The sequence below is a fragment of the Hypomesus transpacificus genome, chromosome 23, assembly GCF_021917145.1.
Source record: "Hypomesus transpacificus isolate Combined female chromosome 23, fHypTra1, whole genome shotgun sequence".
NCBI lineage: Eukaryota > Metazoa > Chordata > Actinopteri > Osmeriformes > Osmeridae > Hypomesus > Hypomesus transpacificus.
Genome location: NC_061082.1, coordinates 1,736,727 through 1,762,085, shown reverse-complemented (window position 1 = coordinate 1,762,085; position 25,359 = coordinate 1,736,727). Strand labels below are relative to the sequence as shown.

Genomic DNA, 25,359 nt, shown 5'->3' with positions numbered 1-25,359 from the left:
ACCCCCAGTGCAGGTCACCCCCAGTGCAGGTTGGTGCTTGACAGCCTGCTGTGCTTGTGTTTCAGGAGGGGTTCACAATGGGATTGATCCTGGAGGGGACCGTCTTCTCCCTGGACCCCCTGGGGAGCCACTGCTGAGGCCAAGACACTCTCTTACTTCACTTTTAGCTTGTTTTTACGAAGAAAAAAAAAGTTGCCAAAATTTGGTCTACTACTTTACAGTCAAGATGCCAATGTTCCTATTTTGAGGTTTTTATGTATTTGAATTTGGTTTTAGAAACAAATCTGAGGTATATTAAAATCTGATATAGAAAAAGCACTATTTTTGTAAGAACTCAAACTGAATGATTAGTTTGTAGACCCTTTGCTTGTACTAGCATTGAAGGATGTAAATAGTACAGTATGTCCCATGGTACAGTTTGTGGCTGAATTTTCATATGGTACAGTTTAATGTGTAGATATGCACCACTTTAGATTCAGAGGTCGATATCATCTATTTGTATCTGCGACATAATTCCCTAACATAACCTCACAAGACATATACATGTAGTTGGTCTTGTATTAATACTTGTATGCCAAACTGAGCTGGATGTTTAACATATCTTCTTTTAACTCTTTCTTTTTACACGTGGATTTAGTTTACATTACATTTACATTTAGTCATTTAGCAGACGCTCTTATCCAGAGCGACTTACAGGAAGTACAGGGGCATTCCCCCCCCGAGACAAGTAGGGTGAAGTGCCCTGCCCAAGGACACAACGTCATTTGGCACGGCTGGGAATCGATCTGGCAACCTTCATATTACTAGCCCGATTCCCTAACCGTTCAGCCATCTGACTCCCTAGTTGATTTGTAATGAATTTGTATGGATTGTTTTGACTGTACATTAAACAGTTTCACTTGTCTGGCTAAAGGTCTTAACAGGTGAAGAGCCCTCTCGGTATGTCTGACCATATCTTTACTTTCATATGATATCATCCTTTCATATGACCTCCACACATGACATCATCCTTGCACCAGAAAGCACTTTTGAAATCCTGTCCATATCCAGTACTATACTACTTTCATTTTGTTTGCAAATATGACTTTGCTGTTTTGGTTATTAAAGAAAACATACTGCATACTAGATGCCATGTCAGAGAGATTCTTTGTTGTCCCTTATCTTGTCACCGCTGCTGATGTGTGTAGTGAGTGCAGGTGACAGTGAGGTGAGTGCACCATCGAAAGTGATCTATGGCAGATGGCCTCAAATGAAACTGATTAGGAGTAGCTGAAAACTAAAGGTAAATATTTGAAAATAATAACGGTGAGAAATGTTTTTTCATGTATATTTTGTATTGTGTTATTTTATTTTACTGTAGACTTTAGAACCTTATATTTGGGAAGGGCTTCGGCACGGCAATACTATTTTTAAAATAACAATTCTTGTAAAAGTATAATCAAAGTATTTCAAGCAAGTAAAACAAATGAGACCGATACCAATTCTTAATTATTTTAGATATCTTAATTGGAAAAGACGAAGTGACATCACTGTTACAGTATTCAAAAACTGAGCTGTTTTATTTGACATCTTTATGTATTTTCAAAGCACCCACGAGAACCTTCACTTGACTTAATGTGCAAATTATATATTCAGGGGATGTGTCATCACCACGACAGGCCTTAAGCTAAATTAAGACCCTGGCTTTTCCTTAATCAATATGACAAAAACGTCCGGGGATAGACAAGCGTTTGTTTAATGTGTTGCATAGCAAAGATACATGAAGCACACAAGATGTCTAAATGCTGTTTATAGGAAGGTGGACAGGAAGGGCAGGGAGCAGGGACTGACATGCATAGGAACAGAACACACGCTGTGTTAAAGGCACTGATTAGAAAATAAAAGAAGTAATCATATCCAACAGAAACGATCAAAAAGACAATTGCCACACGTGGTTGACGTGACACTGACTTCAGGAGTCCATCAGTGACAAATATCTTTATTGACATCCCCAGACCCCTGGTCCCTCGCTGTGTGCAGTGCACTTACAAAACAGCACCTGTGGAGGATTCACATGATCATCGGATCCCAGTTTTGGAAGCGAGGTAGTGAACACTACAGACACAGCTGGTGGAACTTTAATCTTTTGATTCAACAGAGTCAGTACAGAGTTGGGATAAGTGAATACAGGAATCGGTCGTATCAAATTGATCAGGATAACAATTATAATTATGCCATTAAAAACATTTTCAATTCATGACCACACTAGCACCATAACTTGTATTTTTATATTTAAAACACTTTGTATACAAAGAAAAGCAAACAATGTAAGAAGTAAAATACGCTATTGTAAAATTCTCGTGGAATGATGTAATCTTACAAACAGCAGTTAATGACTAACATTTTTTTAAGTATTTGTACGCTCAAACCATTTGGCAGTAATTGTCCTAATTAAAGCCTACATCAGTGGATCAGGTCCTATTGTACCTAACCATGGGGTGTCTTGCTTGCCTGCTTAGTGGTAGTGTGTCATGCTCCTCTATCAAGAATGCAAGCAAAGGAATGTTGTTGATTTCTTCTTTTTAAAATGTCAAACTTTGTTGCCACCAAACATTCATCTTACTTCCACTGGGGGTAACAACAAACCAGGTAGGAGGTCTTGAACATGATTGGAAAGGCACAATAAATATCTTGCCACGGGCCTGAACTCCGCAGGGATTTATGTACAAGGGGGCTGATCGGATCAGCTGTCAGTTCAAGAGTCTCAGGATCCTCTTCCATGCATCACTGGGATTTACTCTATCTTTTGTTGTTGCATTTATACGAAGCACACTGGAGCGATATTGATGCCAAACTCCTGGTCTGAGCCACCAATGTCCACAGGGGCAATATCCACTATGGGAAGTCTTGCTGTTTTCTGTGTCCTGTACTCAAACACGGTCTTGCCCCATTTGCTGTTGGATTGCTGTGAAGACGAATACAATTGTTAAGATAAAGAAATATTCAACCCAAACAACAACCCTGACCAGATGACAGCCCTTACCGAGCAGCCGTCCTCCAGCACCGTGTATCTGAAGCGGTTGTTTCCCTCGGCCCTGAGCTCCAGGTCGTTGGAGGCTTTGAGGACGATGGCCTTCTTGAGGTCGGTGGTCTTGTCGTCCCTGTAGGCCACCGTGTTCCTGCAGTGGTACGTGATGGTCTGGGACGCTTCTTTGGAGAGCAGGCGGATGAAGGTCATCTGGACCGAGACGGCGTTGGCAGGCTGGTCTTTGTTCCCATAGGTGAACTGGAAGGTAAAAGTTCACTTGACCGTCAGTAGATGTTAGCACTCATCTGCTCCTAAGACCTATGGAGGGGCACTTAACTAGTTACATTAAAAACTGCTCCTGAATCCATATGCTCCCGCAAAGGTCTGGTATTCTGCCCTCGTACAATTCCATTTAATGTAAAGACGGGTTTATCCGTGCCCCCCCGACCCCCAGTATAACTAGATTGTTTGCTTCATCTGAATGTTCTTACTTGTGTCCCGCGGTTGATGTCGGCTCCAAACCACACAGGCTTGTTCTTGGAGGCGCTCCACCAGACCTTGCGAGGGACATTGTCAGGGTTGGCAGAGATGCACGTCTCTCCTGTCTCCATGTTGCAGGTCACTTTGATGGCGTCCTCAGCGCTGCCCTGGTTGGGGTCCACCCAGTACTCACCTTCAAAAACAACGCTCAGGATTAGACGTGAAAAATCGTGAACCTCCCACAGTTTTGAAAGAACGTGAAACTTAAAGGTGAAAATATTTTTTCAAAACCTGTTTTTTTAAAACTTTTCTAAATCTTTTTTTTCACACACATAGTGAAAGGAATAGTGAAAAAATCTACGCCCTTGCAACTTCTGACGAATCTGACACCATAGTAGCCTCCTGACAGTAGGGGTGTGCGGAGAGGGCCTGAGTGCCAGCAGCAATTTAGGAATGCTAGGCAAGGAATGTTAATCCCATGTTTCAGATGCTGTAGATGACCCGGCCAGGTACTTCAGTAGAGTGAGGGTGTGAGGAGAGGGTCGTCAGGCTGGCTCACCACTCTTCTTCAGGGGGTAGCACTGCTTCAGGTCAGCACAGGTCCTGGCCGGGTGTTTCCTGCTGCCGTCGGGGCTCCGCATGCTGTCAATCTGGCTGCTCAGGGCCTTGAGCGTGGCCTGGACCCCTGGGTCGGCCTGGAACTCCGAAGAGTTGCTGTTGGGCAGGGCCTCGTCCTCGCTGAACTCTGGAGGGGGAGGGGGGCCCATGTCGTAATCCTGGGGGCCCCCGAACATGTCGTCCATGGCGGCGGTGGGGGGCCCGGGGGAACCAGGGAGGCCAGGGGGGCCTGACTCTCCAGGGGGACCCTGGAAGCACGGCAAGCAGAAACATTCGTTTTGTTACTGTAACAGAACTAGTTTATGGGTAATGAAACAGTTGACTTTATTTGTAAACCTGGAACTTTGATATTTGTATAGAGTGTTGATGTCTGTCAGATGATAATCTCAGTTTTTATCTCTCACAGCACATTTCAAAGTGTTTTATATTGGTTCATCTTGTGAGTACAAACGACTAATTTAACATCTGGAGGGTGTCAGGTATTAAAACTATTTTTAATACCTGGGAACCACTGTGCAACACTTCCCAGGGTGGATTTGTATGTGATGTAAGTGATATGGTCATGGTTCAGGTAAGTGACAGTATTGGTGGTTAGCTCGTACCTCTGGCCCGATGTCTCCACTGATCCCTCGTGTGCCTGGAGGCCCCATGGGGCCTGGCTGGCCAATGTACCCTTCCTTGCCTGGGGGGCCCACTGGTCCTGGGGGGCCCTAGATCAGCACAACACCGTGTCAGAGACAGCTTGTCAGATTGAGCCACGAATATTAGTACAAAAATGTGATTTTGTTGTAACCGTTTTTCCATTGAACAACATACAGTATATCTGCTCCTTATTTTACTATTGGAAGGTTAAAGCATGAAATTGATGCAACAAAAAAAAATTCTGCAGCAGACGTACTCTCTGGCCACTCGGTCCGATGATCCCGGAGGCTCCCTGTTCCCCCGTCGTGCCCTGAGAGAGATGGAGGTGTTAGCATGAGGACAGCTGGGAGTAGCGTGTGCTATCTGAACAGTGGGACAGTCTTGGTGTATCAGACTTACTGGAGGCCCTGGAAGACCCTGGAGGCCTGTGAACCCCCGGTGACCCTTCTGCCCTCTCTCTCCGTGGTCTCCTAGATCTCCTTTATCCCCTCTGGGGCCTTGTGGTCCCTGCAAGTAAACAGCAAACATCACTTCAGGGGCCGTCAGACAGAGTAAGGAAGCCATGATGGGTATGTGTTTGTCGAACGAGCCAGCAGAGGCTTAGACCCAGCAGGTCTGCAGTTATGGCCGCAGCGTTGTCAGAAGTGGGGATAGAGTCACGATTGTGGTTTGAGACTGTTGCAGTGTGTGGTGACTTCCTATTGGCCGTTGTGGTGAGGTTAGTGATGTGTGGTGCTCATGTCGTTACCGTTAGACCTCTCTTGCCCGCGGACCCTGGTGGACCCAGCGGTCCTCTAGAACCCTGAACACACAGGAGGAAAAGTCAGACTGGAACTTCTGCTACAGAACAACTCACTACAGGACACCATTACGAAAAACAAACATGCATGGATAAACAGTGAAAATGCAGCATTTGATCATGAGATATTTGATATACGTACAGCATCTCCTCTCTTCCCTGAGCCTCCTTGAGCACCGACTGGTCCCGGGGAGCCTGGGGCTCCTGATGTGCCCACCAGACCCTCAGGCCCAGAGTCCCCTCGCTCTCCCTGTGGCACGCACAATCCATCAGCCCACAGTGTTTACTGGGATCAGTGGTCAAGGTTAAGAGATAGTGTTTACTTATGGAAGATGATATAGTGCTCTTACCCTGATGCCTATGACTCCATCCTTGCCCGGTGGTCCGTCTGATCCAGCTGGGCCCTGATGGAACACAACGTTTACTGATCTCCTCAACTGATATATTCTGCATTTAAGTTGAATATTTTGTGAGCTGTAATATTGTTCCAAAAGTGGGCACCGTCTTCAAATCAGAGCAAGTGCTAGTTCAAATGTAACATACTACAAACAGTTGATATGCGTGTCAGTCCTTAACGTGTAGTGTATTGATCCTCTCTTGAGACATGGCATTCAGAGCATGTCTTGGTGATCTGAACTAAAGGCTCAGGTGTGAGAGGACGTACGTTAGGACCGGGGTCTCCTCGGGGGCCGTTGGCTCCTGGAGAGCCCAGCGGACCAGGGGGGCCCTTGTCTCCCTGGGGACCAGATGACCCCTGCTTCCCTGGAGGACCCTGGGAGGACGCCAACTCAGTGAGTTACAGACGCGTCATATGAATGTTTCATATTGACGTGTAATTATATCTGAGTTATGAACAAGAATATTAAATCTTAAATGCAATTAACAGCAAACTATATTGGGTTAGAGGCAGGACTGCTACTGTACACATTTGATATTTATGTACAGCTGTTCACCGTACATTTAACTTTATTTATCCTATAAAGAATGTGCTGGCTTCATGTCTCCATACCGCTGGTCCTGGAAGTCCAAGCATGCCTCGCTCTCCCCTCTGCCCAGGGAGGCCCACGATGCCTCTCTGTCCTGTCGTTCCTGCTGGACCTGGGGGTCCGTCCGGGCCCTGTGGAACAAACAGCATCTCACCAGAGAGCACTGGAACATTCACCCAGGTGATGCCAGTTCTCAGGGTTTCTCTTGACAATTTGATGTTGTATGTGGTTCAGTTCTCCTTTCAAGATTAGGGTTAGGACTTTGTAGACTCGGGTCTACAAAGGCTTTTATTTCAGCGTAATTTTGTGTTTGAACTGTTCTGTCATTTTGGATCAGCATCCATAAAACCATTAAGTAGATAATATGCAATTTATGTTCCTTACACATTTTATAACTGGAATACAAATGTCCTTCTTGACCACTTGTTCTGATCAAACTGAAGTATTGAGATGCTTGAGGACATCTTTTTCCAGGCTGGTTATCTTACCGTGGGTCCATCCTCCCCTGAATCTCCTTTGTCTCCCAGGCTACCAGTAGGACCTGGAGGGCCTCTCTCTCCCTGTCTGCCCGGGGGACCATTGTCTCCACGGAGACCAGCCGGGCCCTCCTTCCCTGGGAGACCAAGTGGTCCCGGCTCCCCCACAGGACCCTGGCAGAGACGCACAGGTTAACCTCTGACCCCAACTCTGTATGTGGGGTCCTCACAGTCAAACCCCAGGCATATCTAGGCTCCTGGGCTGTTTTAGATGTGAACTATGAGATCCTGTGGACTCTGCTTAGTGGTTCTTCTGATTGTCTCGATAGAGGGGGCGTGTTTACCGTGGAGCCTGGGGGGCCGACTCTGCCTGCAGATCCAGGGAAACCGGTAGGGCCCTAGCAAGAGAGGAGTGACAAGATACACAAGTTAGAGCCTGGACTCATCCAACTAGTAAGTGCATTGACTTGCTAGTCAGATAAAATATTTTCATGTCACAAAAAGACTTACTGATGCTCCCTGAGTCCCTCTGCCACCCTTCAGCCCTGCCACACCAACAGGTCCCTGTGGAACACACAACATTTATTACAAAGTAACTATTTAGTTTATTCAATCAGTTCTCCCTCCCCCCAATGGATGTCTTGTTGTAGTGATACGCAGATGGTCAATATGTTTTGTGCAGATGTTTAATGATATCTGTGACTCACGAGAGGCCCCTGAGAGCCAGCCAAGCCCTGTGGTCCAGGAGAGCCAGCGTCTCCTTTCTGACCGGGCTCTCCCGGGGGGCCCTTCACTCCAGGCTGCCCGTCAGGACCCTGCATGGGGCAACACATACACCTAGCATGACGGCTAGCACTGCATGTACACCTAGCATGACGGCTAGCACTGCATGTACACCTAGCATGACGGCTAGCACTGCATGTACACCTAGCATGACGGCTAGCACTGCATATACACCTAGCATGAAGGCTAGCACTACATATACACCTAGCATTAAGGCTAGCACTACATATACACCTAGCATGAAGGCTAGCACTGCATATACACCTAGCATGAAGGCTAGCACTGCATATACACCTAGCATTAAGGCTAGTACTACATATACACCTAGCATGAAGGCTAGCACTGCATATACACCTAGCATGAAGGCTAGCACTGCATATACACCTAGCATTAAGGCTAGCACTACAGTGGGACAAATATGCCATTAAAAAACTCATGGCTCACGACAGAACTTACAGGTGCTCCAGAAAATCCGACCGCTCCAATGGGTCCAGGGTCTCCTCTCCCTCCCTAAAGAAACATCAAATTCTCTGTGTAAACTTGACCAAAGTAATACATAGAATGTTGAGTTGAAATGAAAAACCTGAGAGGACCTACAGGAACTCCTCTAGATCCAGCAGGCCCAGATGGACCTTTAGGTCCAGGTTCTCCCTGCAGGCGAAAAAACATCGACAACGTTGTGTCACAGCAAGCAATGACTTACACCTACTTTTCATGTCACGCCCTGTATGATAGATGACACCTAGCTTCTGTAACTTGGTACTCTCCAAAACTGTATTTCTTAACCTTTTCTCCGCTGGGTCCACTGGGTCCTGGAGGGCCTAGGGGCCCTGGAAGACCCTGTTGCAGGAAAAAGCCTGGATTAGGAAATTATTTTATCACTGTGGCCTGGTGCCATGAATACAGCAGGCAATGCCTTTATCTGATAGGACATGCTCTACAGTCCCACAATGCAGAGCCTCACTTGTGTACAACATGTTCCATATGAAGTACAAATAAATGGTTTCCAAAGACTGAATAGCTTAAAAATAGTTCCTTCTGTATTGTTTTGGAAAAACATTTTTGTAAAAAAACAATGCTCATGCCCTTATTTGTTGATGGTATCACACGGTGAAGAGTATTCTGCTCATTTGTGATTTACTGCTGTACATGTCTGTCACAGAGCTTGTGTATTAATTTTATTTGATATATTCAGTATATGAATTCCACGCACCCTTGCACCATCATTTCCAGGTGTTCCTTCAGATCCTTTCTCACCAATCGCCCCCTGGGGGTTTAGAAATGTTAGTTAACAGTAGTTCAACAAGACAAAGCAACCTCCTACAACATAATCTCCTGTTCAAAATGGTGTTAGGCCTAGTATAGACCAAAATGATGACAGTATAATGACAATACATACACAAAGATGAAGTTCTTTCATGTCGTAATAATGTGCTTGTCACTAAGGCAAGTTTTGAGGAAGCCACTATTTGAGGAAGTGCTGAATGAGGAGGGGAACCCTAACACCTACCCTGTCCCCCTTGGGCCCTGGAGGCCCAGAGATGCCCCTCTCCCCAGGCATGCCTTGCAGCCCAGGGGGCCCCAGGTCTCCCACTGCTCCAGAAGGACCTGGGCTGCCCTTCAGATGGAAAACAAACAAACAAATTGAAATTAAACATAATTTTTTTAACTTAAAAATCCAAAAGATTAAGAAAAATATACAACTATAAAAGACATGTACAGGATGAGGTCTGGCAGACCTTCCACACCTGACAAGGTGATTGATCGTACCTTTGGCCCATCAGGACCAGGTGCTCCTGGGATCCCCTTTGGGCCTTGCAGGCCGGTGGGCCCCAGTTCCCCCCTCTCCCCTGGAATACCACGCTCGCCCTGCGCTCAACGCAACATGTCGTCAGTCACACACTGAACACATAACTGTGTAAACCACATATCTAAATCTTTGTCTATCAGACCAACTTACTCGTGGTCCAATTTGACCGACGGCACCACCCTCTCCTGGAATCCCCTGAGAGGAAACAGGAAGAGTTTCATATCAGTACTAAAAAGCAGAATTCACTGCAGACACATAATGCAGACTATTACAGCTCTGTTCCAATATCATTTGCTGTTACTTTACATGGCGTCAAGGAAAGCCTTAACTGTAGACACACACATCATGTCCTCCAAACTCACCAGGTCACCTGGTTTCCCTGGCTCTCCTGGAGGCCCTGGTTGTCCAGGTAAACCCTGAAAACACAAACAGCACAAGTCAGAATTCCTCAAGATTAAGTTTGAATGTTTCTTATTTGTCCTCTCATTTTTGGAAACAATGGCTCTCTGTCATCCACACCTGGAAACCGTTCACTCCAGGAGGTCCCTGTTCTCCTCTCTCCCCAGCAACACCCTTTGAATAGGAGAAAAAAGTGTTTTTTTTGTTTGTATGTGTTAAAAAAATACAATATTCATTTTCAATCAGTTGTAATGTATCATAGTAATGAACTACGTTGCAGTAACATCTTAAAGGAAGTGGGAGGGACTTACTGCAGGGCCAGCCGGGCCCGCAGGGCCAACTTCCCCGTCTTTCCCAGGAGGACCCTGGGAAATGAAGGCATCATTACTCATCAGTACAGCCAAAACCACAAGCCTGTCATGCAGTGTCCTTGTTTACAAGGTTGTTCCCCCACCCAGTGCCCCAGGAGAGAACCTGGCGTTCAGTCCTCCTTGTGAAGATCACTCACCCTCTGACCTGCTACTCCTGCTGACCCTTGCTCTCCTGCCTTGCCAGGGTCTCCCTGCAGGGTTTCAAAAACACAAAATAGAGGTGCGGCATTCGATAAATTACTTCCAGAAACGCACAACACTGTACAGCGGATTATTCATAGCCTGATAAAATTGTATTGGGTTGCTGTGCAAAAATTGTAAACAGCAAAGACGGAGAGTTTTATAACAAAGTGGTCTCACGTTGAAGCCCTTTGGCCCCGGCACTCCCATGGTCCCTGCTGGCCCCCGGCCCCCGATGGACCCTGCTGGGCCCGGCCGACCATCCTCCCCAGGAGCCCCCTGTCCAGGACACACACACACGCCTGGCTCACCACTGAACTTCCCACCGTGATCTCACCTTCATGGGCTTTTCGATGGAAAGGACATGGACAATCATGATGTTTTATAACCCGACCTACCAGAGGTCCTGGCTTCCCCTCAGCCCCCTGAACTCCGGGAGTTCCGGTTAGGCCCTGGTATGAAAGAAACAGGAAGTCACTGAGGGAACTCGTCTGAGCTGGCATGTTGACCGAAGTCATGTGGTTCTGGAAGTGAATGTTTTGGAGCTAACGAAAGTCTGAAAGCAAATTGTCTCTGTTACCCTTGCTCCAGGAAGACCCGGTTCTCCGGTTCGGCCGGGGTCTCCTCCAGAACCTTTGGGACCAGGTAGGCCAGATGTTCCTCGATCTCCTACAGCACCCTTCAAGCAAACATGCAGCTTGTTAGACAACGGTACAATCTGGCTTTGAGAGAACCCTCAATGACTCTGAAAATACTGTCAGAACTGAGCAATTCTGATCCTTGAATTATTTTTAGATACTTTCTACATACACTATTTATGTACTGCTTTGGATAAAAGCTTTTGTAAATGTTGTATTAATGAATAAAATGTCAAATGTACCTTGGGACCAGGCAATCCATCAGCTCCAGGGAATCCTCTATTCCCAGGAGCACCCTGTAACACACAACACACTTAAGAAACTGCATAGCAAGTTGTTAGGGAAATAACACACATCATACTGTTTGAAATACGCTTTACATAGGGATGTCACATGCATAGGTCATCATATCCCATTTAGCTCAATCACTCAAACTCAATAATCAATCAAAACAATTGATCTGAACATCCTAATCCCTATAACTATTTATTACATGTTGGATGGATTTCAAAGACAACATTTACTGACTCCAGCTGAGCTGGACCAGGATCCACACAGCTCTGTGACTCACCCGCTCTCCAACTGGACCCAAGGGCCCGATGGAGCCAGAGTCTCCGCGAAGACCTCGCTTCCCCTCCTCGCCCTGGGGCCCGATCACACCCTGCGAACCAGGAGGCCCCTAGGAGAACCACAATCACCACCACACAGGGTTAGAGAACCACACATAACCCTAACCCACCACAGGGTCAGACAGACATGCCTTCTGAATTGCAATGTGGTTAATATATGTAGCTAGAACAATATACTCCAACATTCAGATTCAAACACAGAAAGGACCATAGGCATTTTCTCGTCATGTGTGCTTACTGGTTCGCCTTTGGGTCCAAAGTCTCCTTTGAACCCTGGGATTCCCACGTCTCCCTGGATAAGACACAGGAAGAAACAGATAAACGAAAACGACCCTGCCAAACAGAAACACTGTCCTTTGGCATGAATACAACCTAACATGCAGATAAAGATTTAAGCAGATACTGTAGTTTGCTTTGACTGTCATCTAAGCTTGTACTGCGGATCTATGATATTGCCATCTAAACTAGACTTAATTCAGTGTGTGTGTGTGCTTGGGCCTCACCATTTAAACATAGGAAGTTAAAGGGCTCTGAAGTCTCACGCATTCGCCGTGAGACTCATACATTTCAACAATTTCTCTTGCAATCACGAAACACCATGTGTTTCTCAAACTGAGAAGTAACGCCGCGATAACTGAGCGAGGAGAGGAGTGTGGTAGACACATCATTTGTATTTCATGGGGATGAAATTTACATAAGCACGTGTGGAACACGTTTATATATGTACACCATTACGAAGTTTACTGAAAGATCAAATACATTGTTAGAATGTGGGAAGATTCGTTCATTTAGTTAACCAGTTAGCAAGCGTCGTAGTATAGCCCCCATGTGTGATAGAAAGTGGTACTGACATCAGCTGATTATTAGTAGTGAAGATAACTGATCGGCTAGTTGGTGGCAAGCAACTTGATAGTGTTGTAGTACATTTAGTCATTTAGCAGACGCTCTTATCCAGAGCGACTTAGTGTAGTATTTTATTTGTTCAGAAAACCCTTCCGTCCTGATTCTTGTGTGCAACAGTTACGTGGGTGTTAATTCTACCAGGTGTCTTACAGGAAGAGAGAGCTACGTTACCAGTTGTCCTTTGATACCCGGCTGTCCGGTGCTGCCCTGGGGTCCTGGAGGACCTGCCGGGCCAAGATGGCCGCCCAATCCCTGGGGGCCAACGTTCCCCTGCAGACAACATTCAGCGTCCAGGTCATGGTTTGTATTCACCAGTGTTGTAAAGACAACATTGAGGCTGTTTCCATCCTAGCATCTTTTGGTAGTAAAATACTTCATTACAGGTGGATTAATCTTTCACGTACCACTGGCCCTTTGCTGCCTGTACCTCCATCTGTCCCTGTGGGTCCCTGCAATGTAAATGGCACAATATTAGACACAAGTCATTACATTGAAGACGTTTGTGAATGCATACCTGCATGCTCTGTGTGTGAGTATGGCATCAACACACCGATAAATGAAGAGTATCAGACACGATGCACTATGTAGATCGAGTAGAGTAGAGATAGAGTATGTAGGTACACACTGTGTGTGTGTGTGTGTGGACAAGTGAGTTTGGTGTTAAGTGAATACTGTGCGTGTGTGTTAGTTTGGTATCAAGACATTAACACTCACTCTGATCCCAACTGGTCCAGATTTGCCCAGGTGCCCTGTCTCCCCTCTCTGTCCCTGGGGCCCCTCCGGACCCCTGACCCCAGTGGGGCCTGCCTGACCCTGGGGACGGGACAGAACACACTCAGTCTCAGTATCTAAATCCTCTGGTCCCTGTTCTGACTAGGATGTTTGCATGGTGCCACTCCACTTCATAGCTGGAGGGCTGTATAACAGGGACAGTAATCAGGTCATGTCTGGAGGGCTGTATAACAGGGACAGTAATCAGGTCATGTCTGGAGGGCTGTATAACAGGGACAGTAATCAGGTGATGTCTGGAGGGCTGTATAACAGGGACAGTAATCAGGTCATGTCTGAAGGCACTGGCTCGACTTGCCTTCATTCCTGGACTTCCTGGATAACCTGGAGGCCCGTTGATGCCCAGAGGACCCTGCATGTGTTGGACAAGAGCAATGAGGTCCGCCGTCAGTGATTGGATGTTGTAAACATGACTAACGGCATCATTTCCTGGATTTAGTATTCTGCATGGAGTGCATAGGATCCTAGCTGTCGTGAAAGCAGCGGTGGTTGTCTCACCATTGGACCTGGTTTGCCAATGTTACCAGATGAACCTCGCATGCCCTGTAACACAGACAGGTCAGTACTCAGGTTTAGGTTTTTTGTTGTTGAAAAAGAGCGTTGCACATTATAATTCAGTCATGATTATGATTATTATTCAACCTCTAAATAATTGGATATGAAACAGTACCATCATCATCGAACATTACAAAGCCCCCCAAAACGTAATACTATTTGCTTATTTACTGCTGAAGTGAGGTGTTAGTACAGTATTTTCCAGCCTAAAGCAGCTGGATGGTTCCTGGTGCTTACCGGGGCTCCACTGGGCCCAGAGCGGCCCCTCTCCCCAGACATCCCGGTGGGGCCCTGTGGTGGAGAACACATCAGCACTACCACAACACCAGCACACCAACACATGCACAGGAACAAGTCAAGTGTCGAGGATTTTTTTTAGGGGAATTGAAAGTTGATGTCCAGAATTGATAAAAAGAAGGTAATGGAAGTCTAAATCCTTTATATTCATATTTGTTAACAAACAGTGGAAAAGTGGAAATCCAGATCTTCTGACAGCTTTCTGATAAGATACTGTCGCTTATATTGTTGTAAAACTACAATTAAGGCCTTTAATGCAGTCAGTCATGCATGTAATTGTAAAGTCAACCATGTAAATCTTCCATTGTATCTGTACATGTTACAAGCGTGACTTGTCTCTCACCATAGGGCCTGGTGCTCCCATAGGACCTGTGGGGCCTGTAGCGCCCTGAGGAGCACACACACACACACACAACCTCAGTCTTTTGTATAAGCTGCTCCAATTTATATACATTCTGTCATAAAAAATTCAGGTATTCTTGTTTACATACTGTACATATATACAAATATGGAGGCTAAGATGTAGTTATTTCTGTTGTTGATTTCTGTGTGTTTTTACCTTTGATCCAACCACTCCAGTTTCACCTTTCAGACCAATGGGGCCTAAATGACCCTGAAGAAGAAGACACAGTCCTCAGGCAATGATCCATACTATCATAAGAGGCTGCATGAAATGTTACGTTCATCTGAAAAATTGCCAATTCTGATGACATTTGTGTAGTCTGAAGAACACTTCATTCAGTTGCCACATGTTAGGGTTCAGGACAGACAGATGTAGACATGACCTTCAGACACACTGTTGCCTGGTGTTGTCCAGCTGTCTGGAGGGTTACCTACCCTGTGACCTTTCAACCCAGGAGGCCCAGGAGTGCCTGGGAACCCTCGAGCGCCCTGAAATCCACCACAAAGAGTTGATCAGATTACAGAAGCTGTACACAGAATCTGTGCAATCATACCATTTTACACGGTAAAACACAATTGTGTCCTGTAAACGAGAAGCAGTTGATCGGTTCATAATACCATGCCTCGGATGTGATCATGTTACATCATTCAACAGAATCTGTTCACAGATGTTCACGTGTTTCTCCTTACCGCTGACCCTGGAAATCCCATCTCTCCTGCATTTCCTGGTTTTCCTGATTCTCCCTAGATAGAAGCACAGGGAGCACGATGAGACATGGACCCATGAACACATCCTCCAAGGCCTACCAGCTCCAACTATCCTCCAGGTAGGATCGTCAAGACGGTCGCTTCTTGCCTCCCTGAGAGCTGCACTCATACATCGCACACGTTCGTCAGATTGTTTAGTTTATGTTGAAAACACACGCGACTCACATCTTCTCCTGGTTTCCCTGGAGGGCCCTCAATTCCTCGCGGCCCAGCCGAACCCTGCAGCACACGACATGATGACGAGTCAAATCAGAACACGCACACCACAGTCACCTGAACAGCTTTCAGCATGTCACCGTCCCACACATGTGACTAGTACGGCTGGGTGTGTTTGGAAGTGGCAGGTGAATGTTGTACCATTTGTCCAGGATCCCCAACTTCTCCATGGGGGCCTTGTGGTCCAGGGTGTCCCTGTGTGAGAGGGAGGGAGGAGCGAGGGGGAGGAAACATTCATGAGAGATGGATGCTTGCTCCAATAGATGATGACATAATCACAAGCCGACTGGAAGTCAGTGGTGATGGGTTTGTACTTACAGCCGGCCCGTTAGGCCCTACAGGGCCTCTGGTACCTGCTTCTCCCTGAAACACAGTTCATGATCAACAGCAAAGTTCACCAGAGGGCTCAATAAACCTCTGTCAAAAATTTCAAAATTTCCATTTTTACCCAAAAATATTTCAATGAAAGTGAGTTAACTACAAGCCTTGATTGAGCTCTAAACAGGTAAACAAACTGCTGTGTCACCCTACCGTACTGCAGGATAGATATCTGCTGCCTAACTTACCCTGGTTCCTGGCACCATGGCCATTTGGCCAGCTGATTTTTCATCAAAGCCTCCTGCCATCTGGGCACCCAGACCCTGGAGGAAACAGAAAGGCCTCACATCAAAACAAACTGTCACGTGCCCCATGAGGGGACGAGACCCGATCAATTAAAATGAATGAGGTAAAAGCAACACGAGAACATTTTGAATTCTATATTGAAGATGACAGATCCCGGTGGACTTGTCTCAGCCCACTTGTGAGATTAAGATCCACCAAAGGAACTACATGAAGGAGAGCTTGGTGGTGGGTGTGCTCACCCCTGGGTGTGTCTGGTGTCCTGGAGGGCCTGGCTCCCCTGAGTTCCCCGGCACCCCGGGCTCTCCATCGTACCCCGGGGGCCCTCGCAGACCCTGGGGAGACACAAGGAGGCAGCATGTTACCCTGAGCGAGGGAAGAGGCCCCACGTACCCTGCTCATCCTCATCCTGATCCTGGATGCTGCGGTATGTAGGCTAGCGCCATCACTCACGACAACAGCTGAACCATCATTACAAATATATACACAACATAGCTTTGTTTCTCCTACTATGAGAAATGATTCAATCAGAGTGGATTTGCCCATTTGAATGATTAGCTGAACAGTAAACGCTCATTGAATGAATGTTGTGAGTAATGTGTGTATGAGATGAACCAGGTACGTATGGCAACATGCATCATGCAGGAAAGTGCTACTTTTGTCCCTGGAAATAAGCCCCCTAATGGATCCACATCTTAGTCACACTTGCATGTTTATTTATGAACTTGCCTGCTGAATTCAAGATACAAGCATGCAAAATTATTCAATTTCAGGGTTCGCTGTATGCTGTGCAGATCTGTCCCCCTTGAATTTAAAACATAATCTGTTGTTTAACATTATGATAAACGTCAAAATGGATAATATTCAGCACATAATACAATTTAAACATGATCTATAATACATACATCAAATAAGTATTATTTAATACTACTTATACTGGAGGGATTAGGGACAGATGTCTCATGAACTCACAGGTCTGCCTTTGTGTCCTCGATCTCCTCTGTATCCTGAAGAGCCAGGAGGACCCTGGGAGACACAACAACAACACCAGGTCACAAGGCGCACTTTAGCATGTGTTATAAACCAGTCAGGGATGTTCCTACAGGTGCTGTGGAGAGTATTCAGTGTTGCATCCATGAGGTGAACCAACAGGTAACTGTGCCATCTAGTGTCCACATGCATTATACACTACTGTACAGCTCAGATATCACACAGCAATGCACACAAAACATGCATGTGTAGTTGTCTTTGTACAGTTAAAGCGTGAAATATTCTACTCCACAATCTTACCATTGGTCCAGGACGACCTCTTATTCCAGTCACCTGTAAACACATTTAAATTGTGGATTAGTCCTTGCTAAATAGATGACAGTTTGAAAGTAAATAGTAAATAGTTCAGAATCAAGTTTTTAATGTTTATATTACTATTCAGCAGCACCCAGGAGATACGTACTATTGGAACATCTCCAGGCTCTCCCTTCTGACCCTGAAAAGGTCAGTTGAAAGAAGTTGAAGGAAATTAGTCCCTAAAACCCAAACTCTTTCCTCTAACACAGAACTGCTGAATAAGCAGGGTTACGGCACACTTACCTTGTAAACTCTGCCATCTGAAAGCAAAACAACAAACCAAAGATGAGTGAATAAGTAAATGGTTCACTTTGCATCTCCTGTAGTACTCCCTGACAGAAGCTGGGATATTTAGTTGATACCAAATCCTTAACACACATTCCTCAAGTTGAGGTAATGCTGGTAGACCAGGGGCATAGGTTTCGTTGTACTTTTTGAAAACAGCAAATCTGCCCCCCTCCCTCCCCCACATACCCTTCATAGACAAAATGTATTATTACAACTGAATCCTCAGTTTGTAAAAGCTACCCCCCCCCTGCATTAGACTGGTCTTGTCCAGGGGAAGAGACTCACCAGGCCGGCCGTTCCCGCTGATGTCAGGTGAGCCTCCGCTCTGGCAGACAGGGCAGCACTCTCCCTCGGGGATGATCACCTGCTCACAGTTGGACAGCTCGTCACACTGCACCTCGTCACACAGCACTTTGCCATTGTCACACACGCAGATCCTGCATGGCTCTGGCTTCCAGATGTCCCTGTTGGTGTACACCTGGCCGTTCTCCGTGCAGCTCAGGTCATCTCCTGACGAGGAGGAGGAGGAGGGACATGTCAGACACGCCACACTCTGGACCTCTGAGACTGGGGAAGCACTTGCTTAAGTCTGTTCTATGCTCTCCTACTGGTAGAGGAAACATAGATGGGTACGTTGTGATTTTGAAGTTGAGACACACAGCAAGACACATGAAACACAGTCGAGGACATTCTCTAAGTTTTAACATGAGCGTGAATCAAAAACAGGGAAACGTGACGGCACATTTTACTGGATAATGTGAACCACATGCCCATGATTTTCTGGAGAAAATCTGGTTAACAACAGAGGAAAAGGGATTGTGGAAAAGGTGAAACTTGGTTGCCGTAAAGTCTCCCGCTGATAGACATGAGCTCATTTCCTGCAGACATGAGCTCATTTCCTGCAGACATGACACCTTCAAACCCTTATTCAACTGAAGAAACAGAAGGAAAGAAGAAAACATCCACCGACGAACAAAACCTTTTTCATAGAAGATAGAACCAAAAAAATATGAGTATAAATTCAGATTTTATAGAGGTCTCTGATGCCTGCCTCATTTGTTTAGTTTCTCGAACAAAAAAATCTATCAAATTAATGCACTATAAGGCACCTTTTAACAAAACCACAAAAAATCTACCCAGTTCATTAAAAAGAAAGAGTGATTTAAAAGTACCGGGAGATTTTTTACAGATTTGTTTTTATAAAGGGGGGTGTAGTTCCCTGATCTCCAGGGCGAGGTTATTCAGAGGGCTTCACCTGTTCTTCTTGTAAACACCAGGTGGCACTCATGAGCTTCACAGGTAGGCATTAACCCTGTGCTGGGACAGGTACCCTTTCAGTCCTCATCCTAGAGAATTGTATTCATTTCAGTATTCACAAATTGAAAACAAAAGACAAGCTTCTCAGTACCGTCCAATCAGTGTAGAGATGATAGGATGTGCTAGCAGTCCTCTCTTTCTGGGACATGGATCAAACAGATCAAACAAATCGGAATCTATCCAGATAAGCATGAGGCCAGGGGCAGGATGTTCCTGAGATCATAAATCATGTATTAGCAAGTCTTAACAGGAGGAACTGGCCACGCACATGAGGGTTAGCACAAGCACCAGGCTGGGCAACAGGATGATTGAGGTTGGCTATTCAGAGGATAGTGGATAATAACATGTGTTCCTAGTGCAGTTATCTCCCCATAGTGTGGTTGACTGTCTGTGGTCCTGAGTCATGACACACACACACACACACGCACCTGTATTGTACGGTACACACACACACACACCTGTATTGTACGGTACACACACACACTTAACTCTCCTTAATGATCACACATGCATGGATTGTACGTGCGCTCTCACACACTGAAGACAGGAGGCCTGTTTCCTCTCTGTTTGTCGGCTGTGAGGAGACCAATGAGAGATGACCTCATGATGACCTCATGATGACCTCATGACCCGCAGCAGGCTTCCCTACAGCCTTCAGCATTCTTTCTCTGGACCTCCATGGCCGCAGCAGCTGGGTTGGCTGTGCACGTGTGTGTGTGTGTGTGTTGTGCGTGTCTCAGGGGGAGACAGAGAGAGGGAGAGAGAGTGTGTGTGTTGTGCGTGTCTCAGGGGGAGACAGAGAGAGGGAGAGAGAGTGTGTGTTTTACAATCCAGAGGAGATAAACCCTGAACTAAGAAAGCTTTGTCATTGTTCTATTGAGCGTAAAAATATTTGATAACCCAAAACACCAGTCCCAGGTCACTGAAAGGATAGTTACTCAGTCTCTCTGCAGGCTGGCATTCATATCTTAAACACGGCAATGTTTAAATTTTTCGGACGTTTTCATCCAAGACAGGAAAGGCTCGGACAGTGTTTACTATGCTACAGAGAGAATGTACATTTGGTACCATTTAATCTTTACAACATTGTTTACAGGCAGAGCAAACATACATCCACACATGTCTTTCATAGGACAAACACGTTTTTGCAGTACCCATGAACCACGTAACTACTAATATGGACTGAATCAGGCCCAGATAGGATGTGACTCCAGTCCTCATCGTTTCTCTAATCGTGAGGATCTGTCCTCTGACTACAGTGTCCACAATCTGTCAGACTGACACACGATCCAAGGGAAGCTACAGTTAAGTTGCTAGCTGCAGAAGTGGTAAGAACCCTTTTTCCTCTTGAGGTTTTGAGGGTAAAAGAGAGAGGTGTGGTTGGTTGGCTGGGGCGGTCTGGTGAGAGCACTCAGGGGAGGGGTGAGGAAGAGGCTCCTCCCCCTCTCAGCTTGATACATCACAGGCTCCTCCCCCTCTCAGCTTGATGCATCACAGGCTCCTCCCCCTCTCAGCTTGATACATCACAGGCTCCTCCCCCTCTCAGCTTGATGCATCACAGGCTCCTCCCCCTCTCAGCTTGATACATCACAGGCTCCTCCCCCTCAGCTTGATGCATCACAGGCTCCTCCCCCTCTCAGATTGATACATCACAGGCTCCTCCTCCTCTCAGCTTAATGCATCACAGGCTCTGTACTGGCAGACGCTCTGTGCCCACTTGTACTGCTTAGTCTAACAATGAAAAAGCAGGCAGCCTTTGAGGAGTCCAGCTGATGTTCATTTTCCACTCATCCTCCCAGTCTGCCAGTCTGAGGGCAGACGGTTTCCCTTTCCTGCTCTAGAACATGGTTTCTGATGACTCAACAAGAGAGAATGTCTGGGAGACTTTGTCTTCGCACCACAGGCTTGGAGGATGAGAGATAGCAGGGATCAGCAGCGCCGCAATGGAACCATGCCTCACGTGTGGGCCTCAGTCCTTGTGAACATACTGGAGGAAAATACTGAATTATCTCAAATATAATGTATCTGGCAGATGTAGACAAGGGGGGGCGAGGGCTTAAAAAACAAAAACTTTATAGATTTTCCCTGGCTAATGTGGAAATACTCAGAACGCGCTGTGTTGGGGAGCAAGGCAATGCAGCCAGAAGTCTAGAGGTTAGAAATGACCTCATGGAAACCATGAGTCACTTAAACAGAACTCTCGTTCTGCTAAGCTCTCCTCCCCTCTCGCCCTCCATCCTCCCTCCCTCCCCCCTCCCCCCCCCTCCTTTCTCTCTCCCCCCCCTCCTCTCTCGCTCTCCCTCTCTTCTCTCTCTCTCTCTCTCTCTCTCTCTCCCCCTCTTCTCGTCTCTCTCTCTCTCTCTCTCCTCTCTCTCTCTCTCTGTCTCCCGCCCCCCTCTCTCTCTCTCTCTGTCTCTCTCTCTCTCTCTCCACCTCTCTCTCTCTCTCTCTCTCTCTCTCTGTCTCCCCCCCTCTCTCTCTCTCTCTCCCTCTCTCTCCTCTCTCTCTCTCTCTCTCTCCTCTCTCTCTCTCTCTCTCTCTCTCTCTCTCTCTCTCTCTCTCTCTCTCTGTCTCTCTCTGTCTCTCTCTCTCCTCTCTCTCTCTCTCTCTCTCTCTCTCTCTCTCTCTCTGTCTCTGTCTCTGTCTCTCTCCCTCTCCCATGGAGCTGCCCTCTCACTTTCCTTTCTTCTTCCTAAGCTACAACAGTCCCTGCCAAATCAAATCCACAACTGAAAGCCATGAACTGATTTGGAGAGAACTTTCTGTTCTAAAGTAAGAATGGGACGTCCTCAAGACCACTGTCATGGGTCCAGCGCTAGAACTTTCTGTTTATGCCCTCGTTTCCTTAAAGAGCCGTTCCAGCACTGACACCAGAGGGTCCTAAAGGCCTGGGTGGGTCCCACAAGGGACCAAGTCTGTTTGGTAGAAGGTGTTTGGTAGAAGGTGTTTGGTAGGAAGATGTGAAGACCATGCAGAAGACTTCCAGTTGCTGGGTGGGAGTTGGGAGCAGCTGTGCGTTTCTGCTTCAAAACCTCTGGTGTCAGACCAGACATACATCTACAGACACCAACTGACACATGATCCTTCTTGTAGTTTAAAGGATGAAGCTTTCTGGGATTCGCTGTTACTCACAAACAACCAACAATGTATTTTTGGTGTCACCCTTGAAAGGAGTCAAACACGTCTTTATTGGTAATTTGACCACGGAGTGTTGAAAACATCAAAGTGTGTTTACACCCTCTGATTATCTCTCTGCCTTCTGTGACCAAACAAGCTTCTCCTCTTAAAGAAAAGCTTATAAACATTTTATTTTACTTTCCAAAAACACCCTTTCATATTCCAGAACTGTGTTAAATTGCATTAGGGATCGCAGTAAAACTGAGGTGGAACAACTAACTTTCCCCCCCGGGGGGCGTTCCCACCCTGCTCGTTGGGACACGCTCCTCACCTCTGCCTCAACAAACAGCTCTGCATCTCCAGGGTGTGGAAGGAAGCTGGCCAGCAGAGTTCACATGAATAAGGAGCTTCCAGATGACACGTCTAGGCTTCTGCTTCAAGAGCTTGTCTACCATGGGGCTTCCTTAAAAACAAATGACCCGCCTGGGTTCCTCCCACCCAGTTTAGCCTGGATGAAGGACTGTGGTCAACTGAAATTACCCAGAATCCTGCTCTTCTCTGCTGACTGACCCCTGGTTTGCCTTCATTCTGCCAGACTGGCCTCTGGTCACCAGCTGTGGAGACCAGTGATCCCCAGGGTCACTTTCATTCTGGTTCTACTACTAAAAAACATTTACTTTATTCCGTTTATTTATTTATACATTTAGAAGTGTACAGGTAACTGCAAGTCAAGAAACCAACTTGTGCTAGACAAACTAAACTGAGATTGATGATGAAATAGGAGAGTTATAGTAATCAAGCAGGGCTTGCAGTGTATTACCGAGGAAGATATTTTCCAGCTCTTGTCATACTTGAGGATTAAAAATGCATCTCACAGAATGCTGCCACGTGAAATGTCCCAGTCTGGCAAGTGTGTGTGTCTGGATTGTGAATATGATCTACTCAATATTTTAAATCCTTACTTCAGCATGATAGACTAAAGCAGCCTGTTTAGTGAAGCAACACAGTCAACACATGTGTCTTAACTCACCCTGTGTAAAACATGCTGATCCAGTTAGGCTTGAGTCATTAAAAACTGGTCTTTATGAAAAACACTTCAAAGTTGGGCCTGCAGTTTCCCCGACTCTCTAACTTTAAGAGACCAAGAGCAGGACATGGAGCATCACAGGGTCTCCTGTCACAAACACTAATGTGCAGTCATGTTTCAGACACTTTTCCTTTTTGCAAAAAAAAAAAAAAAAGTAGAGATGACAGTAACAACCTTCTTCTCATTCGGTAGTGCCGTGCCCTCTGAGGACGTGGTTTCTCTTGCGGAGGCACCTGGGTTACCCAACAGCTTCACATGGTTTGGGTTTTCTACGCTTTTTCACTTTTAGATAAATTACAGTCTTTAGACCACAAAGCCATAGCCATGTTTAACCTATAATATATCATTTTCTCAGCCATAATACACTTGGTACATAAACACTAGCATATTGAAGACAAGATCAAAGCGGATCCGCTCATCCCTTAAACCTGTGCTCATAGTTTGTGTTTTATGACTATGATCAATTCTCATTTAATCACAAAGTGATCTTAATGACATCTTACACTCTGGTGCTTGTCATGACTGAAACTATCCTCACCATGAGAGTGTACAGGCTGTCACCTGTGGTCACAGGTTAGCTCACTCAGAGACATGGTGCGATACATTCCTGATCCTTGATCTACTGTATTAGGAGGGGGAACATTCAGCCAGTTTGGATCAGAACTTAAAAGTTCTTAGTATTTCAGGTTTAATGAAAACAATGTACAGGAGGGGACAGTTTAATGATCAAAGGGTGATTTTAAGAAGTACACAGTGAGGTGTAGATTGCCGCATTCTCAAAACATAAAGGTGTAGGTGGCCAAAGCTTGTATTACTGCTATTTCTGGATTCATCCAGTACAATCCTGCCGTTGCAATGGCACAGTACAGGCCCGGTAATATTTCTTACATCCACATTGCCAGTGTCAGTAAGAACAGAAAGTATTAAACATAAGATTATTTTCTTATCTCTGGCGTGAACATGACCATGAGTACACAGGATAGTGTAAAGAAAAAGAAAAGCTCGCAATATTTGGCTTTCCTTGGTGGATCTGTAAGATTTGCAACCCTAACTTACAGTGTCCTGGCCAGCGTCAAACATGTGGCTTTCATATCCTCTCAGGTTGTGTCCACAGCGCTCGGATCAAACCAAGCTAAACATGGAGACACGCTCCGCGCCTGGGAGCACCCTGTAAAGCTGCATGACTCGTTCCTCTGAACACCCCCGGGCCTCACCGTTCAGACCCCCGCATGCTCCTCTCAGAAGACGTCTTCTGTGGATCCTCAGGTGATGAAATGGAAGGTAAAAGTGGATACCGTGCAGGAATGAACGTTCTTGTATTTTGTGTCTGCGGCACAACCTTTTGATACCGAGACAAAAACACATCTTCATCCTATTAAAACACCTCGTCATCTGGTCATGATGTGTGATATAAAGCCAGATGTACTACCATCAAAACACAGACAAATCAAAAGACAGCAGGACTCCTTCAAATCGCTATATTCGAAACACTCTGAGCCATACCGTCTACACTTTCTCCAACACCAACACCTTTCACAGCCTAAACAGTCAATACTTGTCTTTCTTTCGTAACTTGAATTTGTCTTAGTAACTATTTACAGCGCAATTTCTTTTTATGTGAAGCGAGACCAAGTATCCTGCCATGTCTGAATTGCAGGAAACGTTCACATTGAAGTTAAACATTCCAGTTGAGCAGAACTGCCCTTTTAACATATACAACAGGTCACGGCGCCCTGCTGTTTCAGCTAAGTGTATATCCAGATGTGTGAAGATAAACTGTGTTCCTGCCGGCCGAGGACCCTGTACCAAACTCTCACCCACAACATACGTCGAT

The 25,359-nt window shown here is 46.0% G+C and overlaps 2 protein-coding genes across 4 annotated transcripts in view; one reads left to right on the top strand and one right to left on the bottom strand.

The window, feature by feature from the left end:
* Positions 1-1,878, top strand: part of LOC124485721 (PTB domain-containing engulfment adapter protein 1) — a 49,972-nt gene extending 48,094 nt beyond the window's left edge. For 2 of the 3 annotated variants that reach the window (XM_047047481.1, XM_047047479.1), the window contains one exon: positions 66-1,878. In XM_047047481.1, coding sequence (XP_046903437.1) covers positions 66-137 — 72 coding nt within the window. In that variant the 3' untranslated portion in view covers positions 138-1,878. The remainder of the gene's footprint in view (positions 1-65) is intronic. The other variant, XM_047047480.1, reaches the window with a different exon arrangement.
* Positions 1,879-2,103: 225 nt separating this feature from the next.
* The window catches only part of col5a2a (collagen, type V, alpha 2a), a 33,273-nt gene continuing 10,017 nt past the window's right edge, over positions 2,104-25,359 (bottom strand). Inside the window, exons 2-54 of the mRNA XM_047047478.1 lie at positions 18,290-18,514; positions 17,960-17,976; positions 17,823-17,855; positions 17,660-17,692; positions 17,342-17,395; positions 16,612-16,704; positions 16,315-16,389; positions 16,067-16,111; positions 15,890-15,943; positions 15,698-15,751; positions 15,455-15,508; positions 15,200-15,253; positions 14,922-14,975; positions 14,706-14,750; positions 14,303-14,356; positions 14,009-14,053; positions 13,809-13,862; positions 13,436-13,534; positions 13,126-13,170; positions 12,893-12,991; positions 12,057-12,110; positions 11,761-11,868; positions 11,432-11,485; positions 11,132-11,230; positions 10,950-11,003; positions 10,732-10,830; positions 10,509-10,562; positions 10,312-10,365; positions 10,121-10,174; positions 9,964-10,017; positions 9,752-9,796; positions 9,562-9,660; positions 9,302-9,409; positions 9,005-9,058; positions 8,578-8,631; positions 8,389-8,442; positions 8,248-8,301; positions 7,716-7,823; positions 7,519-7,572; positions 7,353-7,406; positions 7,021-7,182; positions 6,556-6,663; positions 6,211-6,318; positions 5,897-5,950; positions 5,689-5,796; positions 5,496-5,549; positions 5,147-5,254; positions 5,004-5,057; positions 4,708-4,815; positions 4,047-4,353; positions 3,499-3,680; positions 3,023-3,265; positions 2,104-2,944 (exon numbers count right to left, since the gene is read on the bottom strand). Of these exons, the coding sequence (XP_046903434.1) occupies positions 2,798-2,944; positions 3,023-3,265; positions 3,499-3,680; positions 4,047-4,353; positions 4,708-4,815; positions 5,004-5,057; positions 5,147-5,254; positions 5,496-5,549; positions 5,689-5,796; positions 5,897-5,950; positions 6,211-6,318; positions 6,556-6,663; positions 7,021-7,182; positions 7,353-7,406; positions 7,519-7,572; positions 7,716-7,823; positions 8,248-8,301; positions 8,389-8,442; positions 8,578-8,631; positions 9,005-9,058; positions 9,302-9,409; positions 9,562-9,660; positions 9,752-9,796; positions 9,964-10,017; positions 10,121-10,174; positions 10,312-10,365; positions 10,509-10,562; positions 10,732-10,830; positions 10,950-11,003; positions 11,132-11,230; positions 11,432-11,485; positions 11,761-11,868; positions 12,057-12,110; positions 12,893-12,991; positions 13,126-13,170; positions 13,436-13,534; positions 13,809-13,862; positions 14,009-14,053; positions 14,303-14,356; positions 14,706-14,750; positions 14,922-14,975; positions 15,200-15,253; positions 15,455-15,508; positions 15,698-15,751; positions 15,890-15,943; positions 16,067-16,111; positions 16,315-16,389; positions 16,612-16,704; positions 17,342-17,395; positions 17,660-17,692; positions 17,823-17,855; positions 17,960-17,976; positions 18,290-18,514 (4,397 nt within the window). The 3' untranslated portion in view covers positions 2,104-2,797. The remainder of the gene's footprint in view (positions 2,945-3,022; positions 3,266-3,498; positions 3,681-4,046; positions 4,354-4,707; positions 4,816-5,003; positions 5,058-5,146; positions 5,255-5,495; positions 5,550-5,688; positions 5,797-5,896; positions 5,951-6,210; positions 6,319-6,555; positions 6,664-7,020; positions 7,183-7,352; positions 7,407-7,518; positions 7,573-7,715; positions 7,824-8,247; positions 8,302-8,388; positions 8,443-8,577; positions 8,632-9,004; positions 9,059-9,301; positions 9,410-9,561; positions 9,661-9,751; positions 9,797-9,963; positions 10,018-10,120; positions 10,175-10,311; positions 10,366-10,508; positions 10,563-10,731; positions 10,831-10,949; positions 11,004-11,131; positions 11,231-11,431; positions 11,486-11,760; positions 11,869-12,056; positions 12,111-12,892; positions 12,992-13,125; positions 13,171-13,435; positions 13,535-13,808; positions 13,863-14,008; positions 14,054-14,302; positions 14,357-14,705; positions 14,751-14,921; positions 14,976-15,199; positions 15,254-15,454; positions 15,509-15,697; positions 15,752-15,889; positions 15,944-16,066; positions 16,112-16,314; positions 16,390-16,611; positions 16,705-17,341; positions 17,396-17,659; positions 17,693-17,822; positions 17,856-17,959; positions 17,977-18,289; positions 18,515-25,359) is intronic.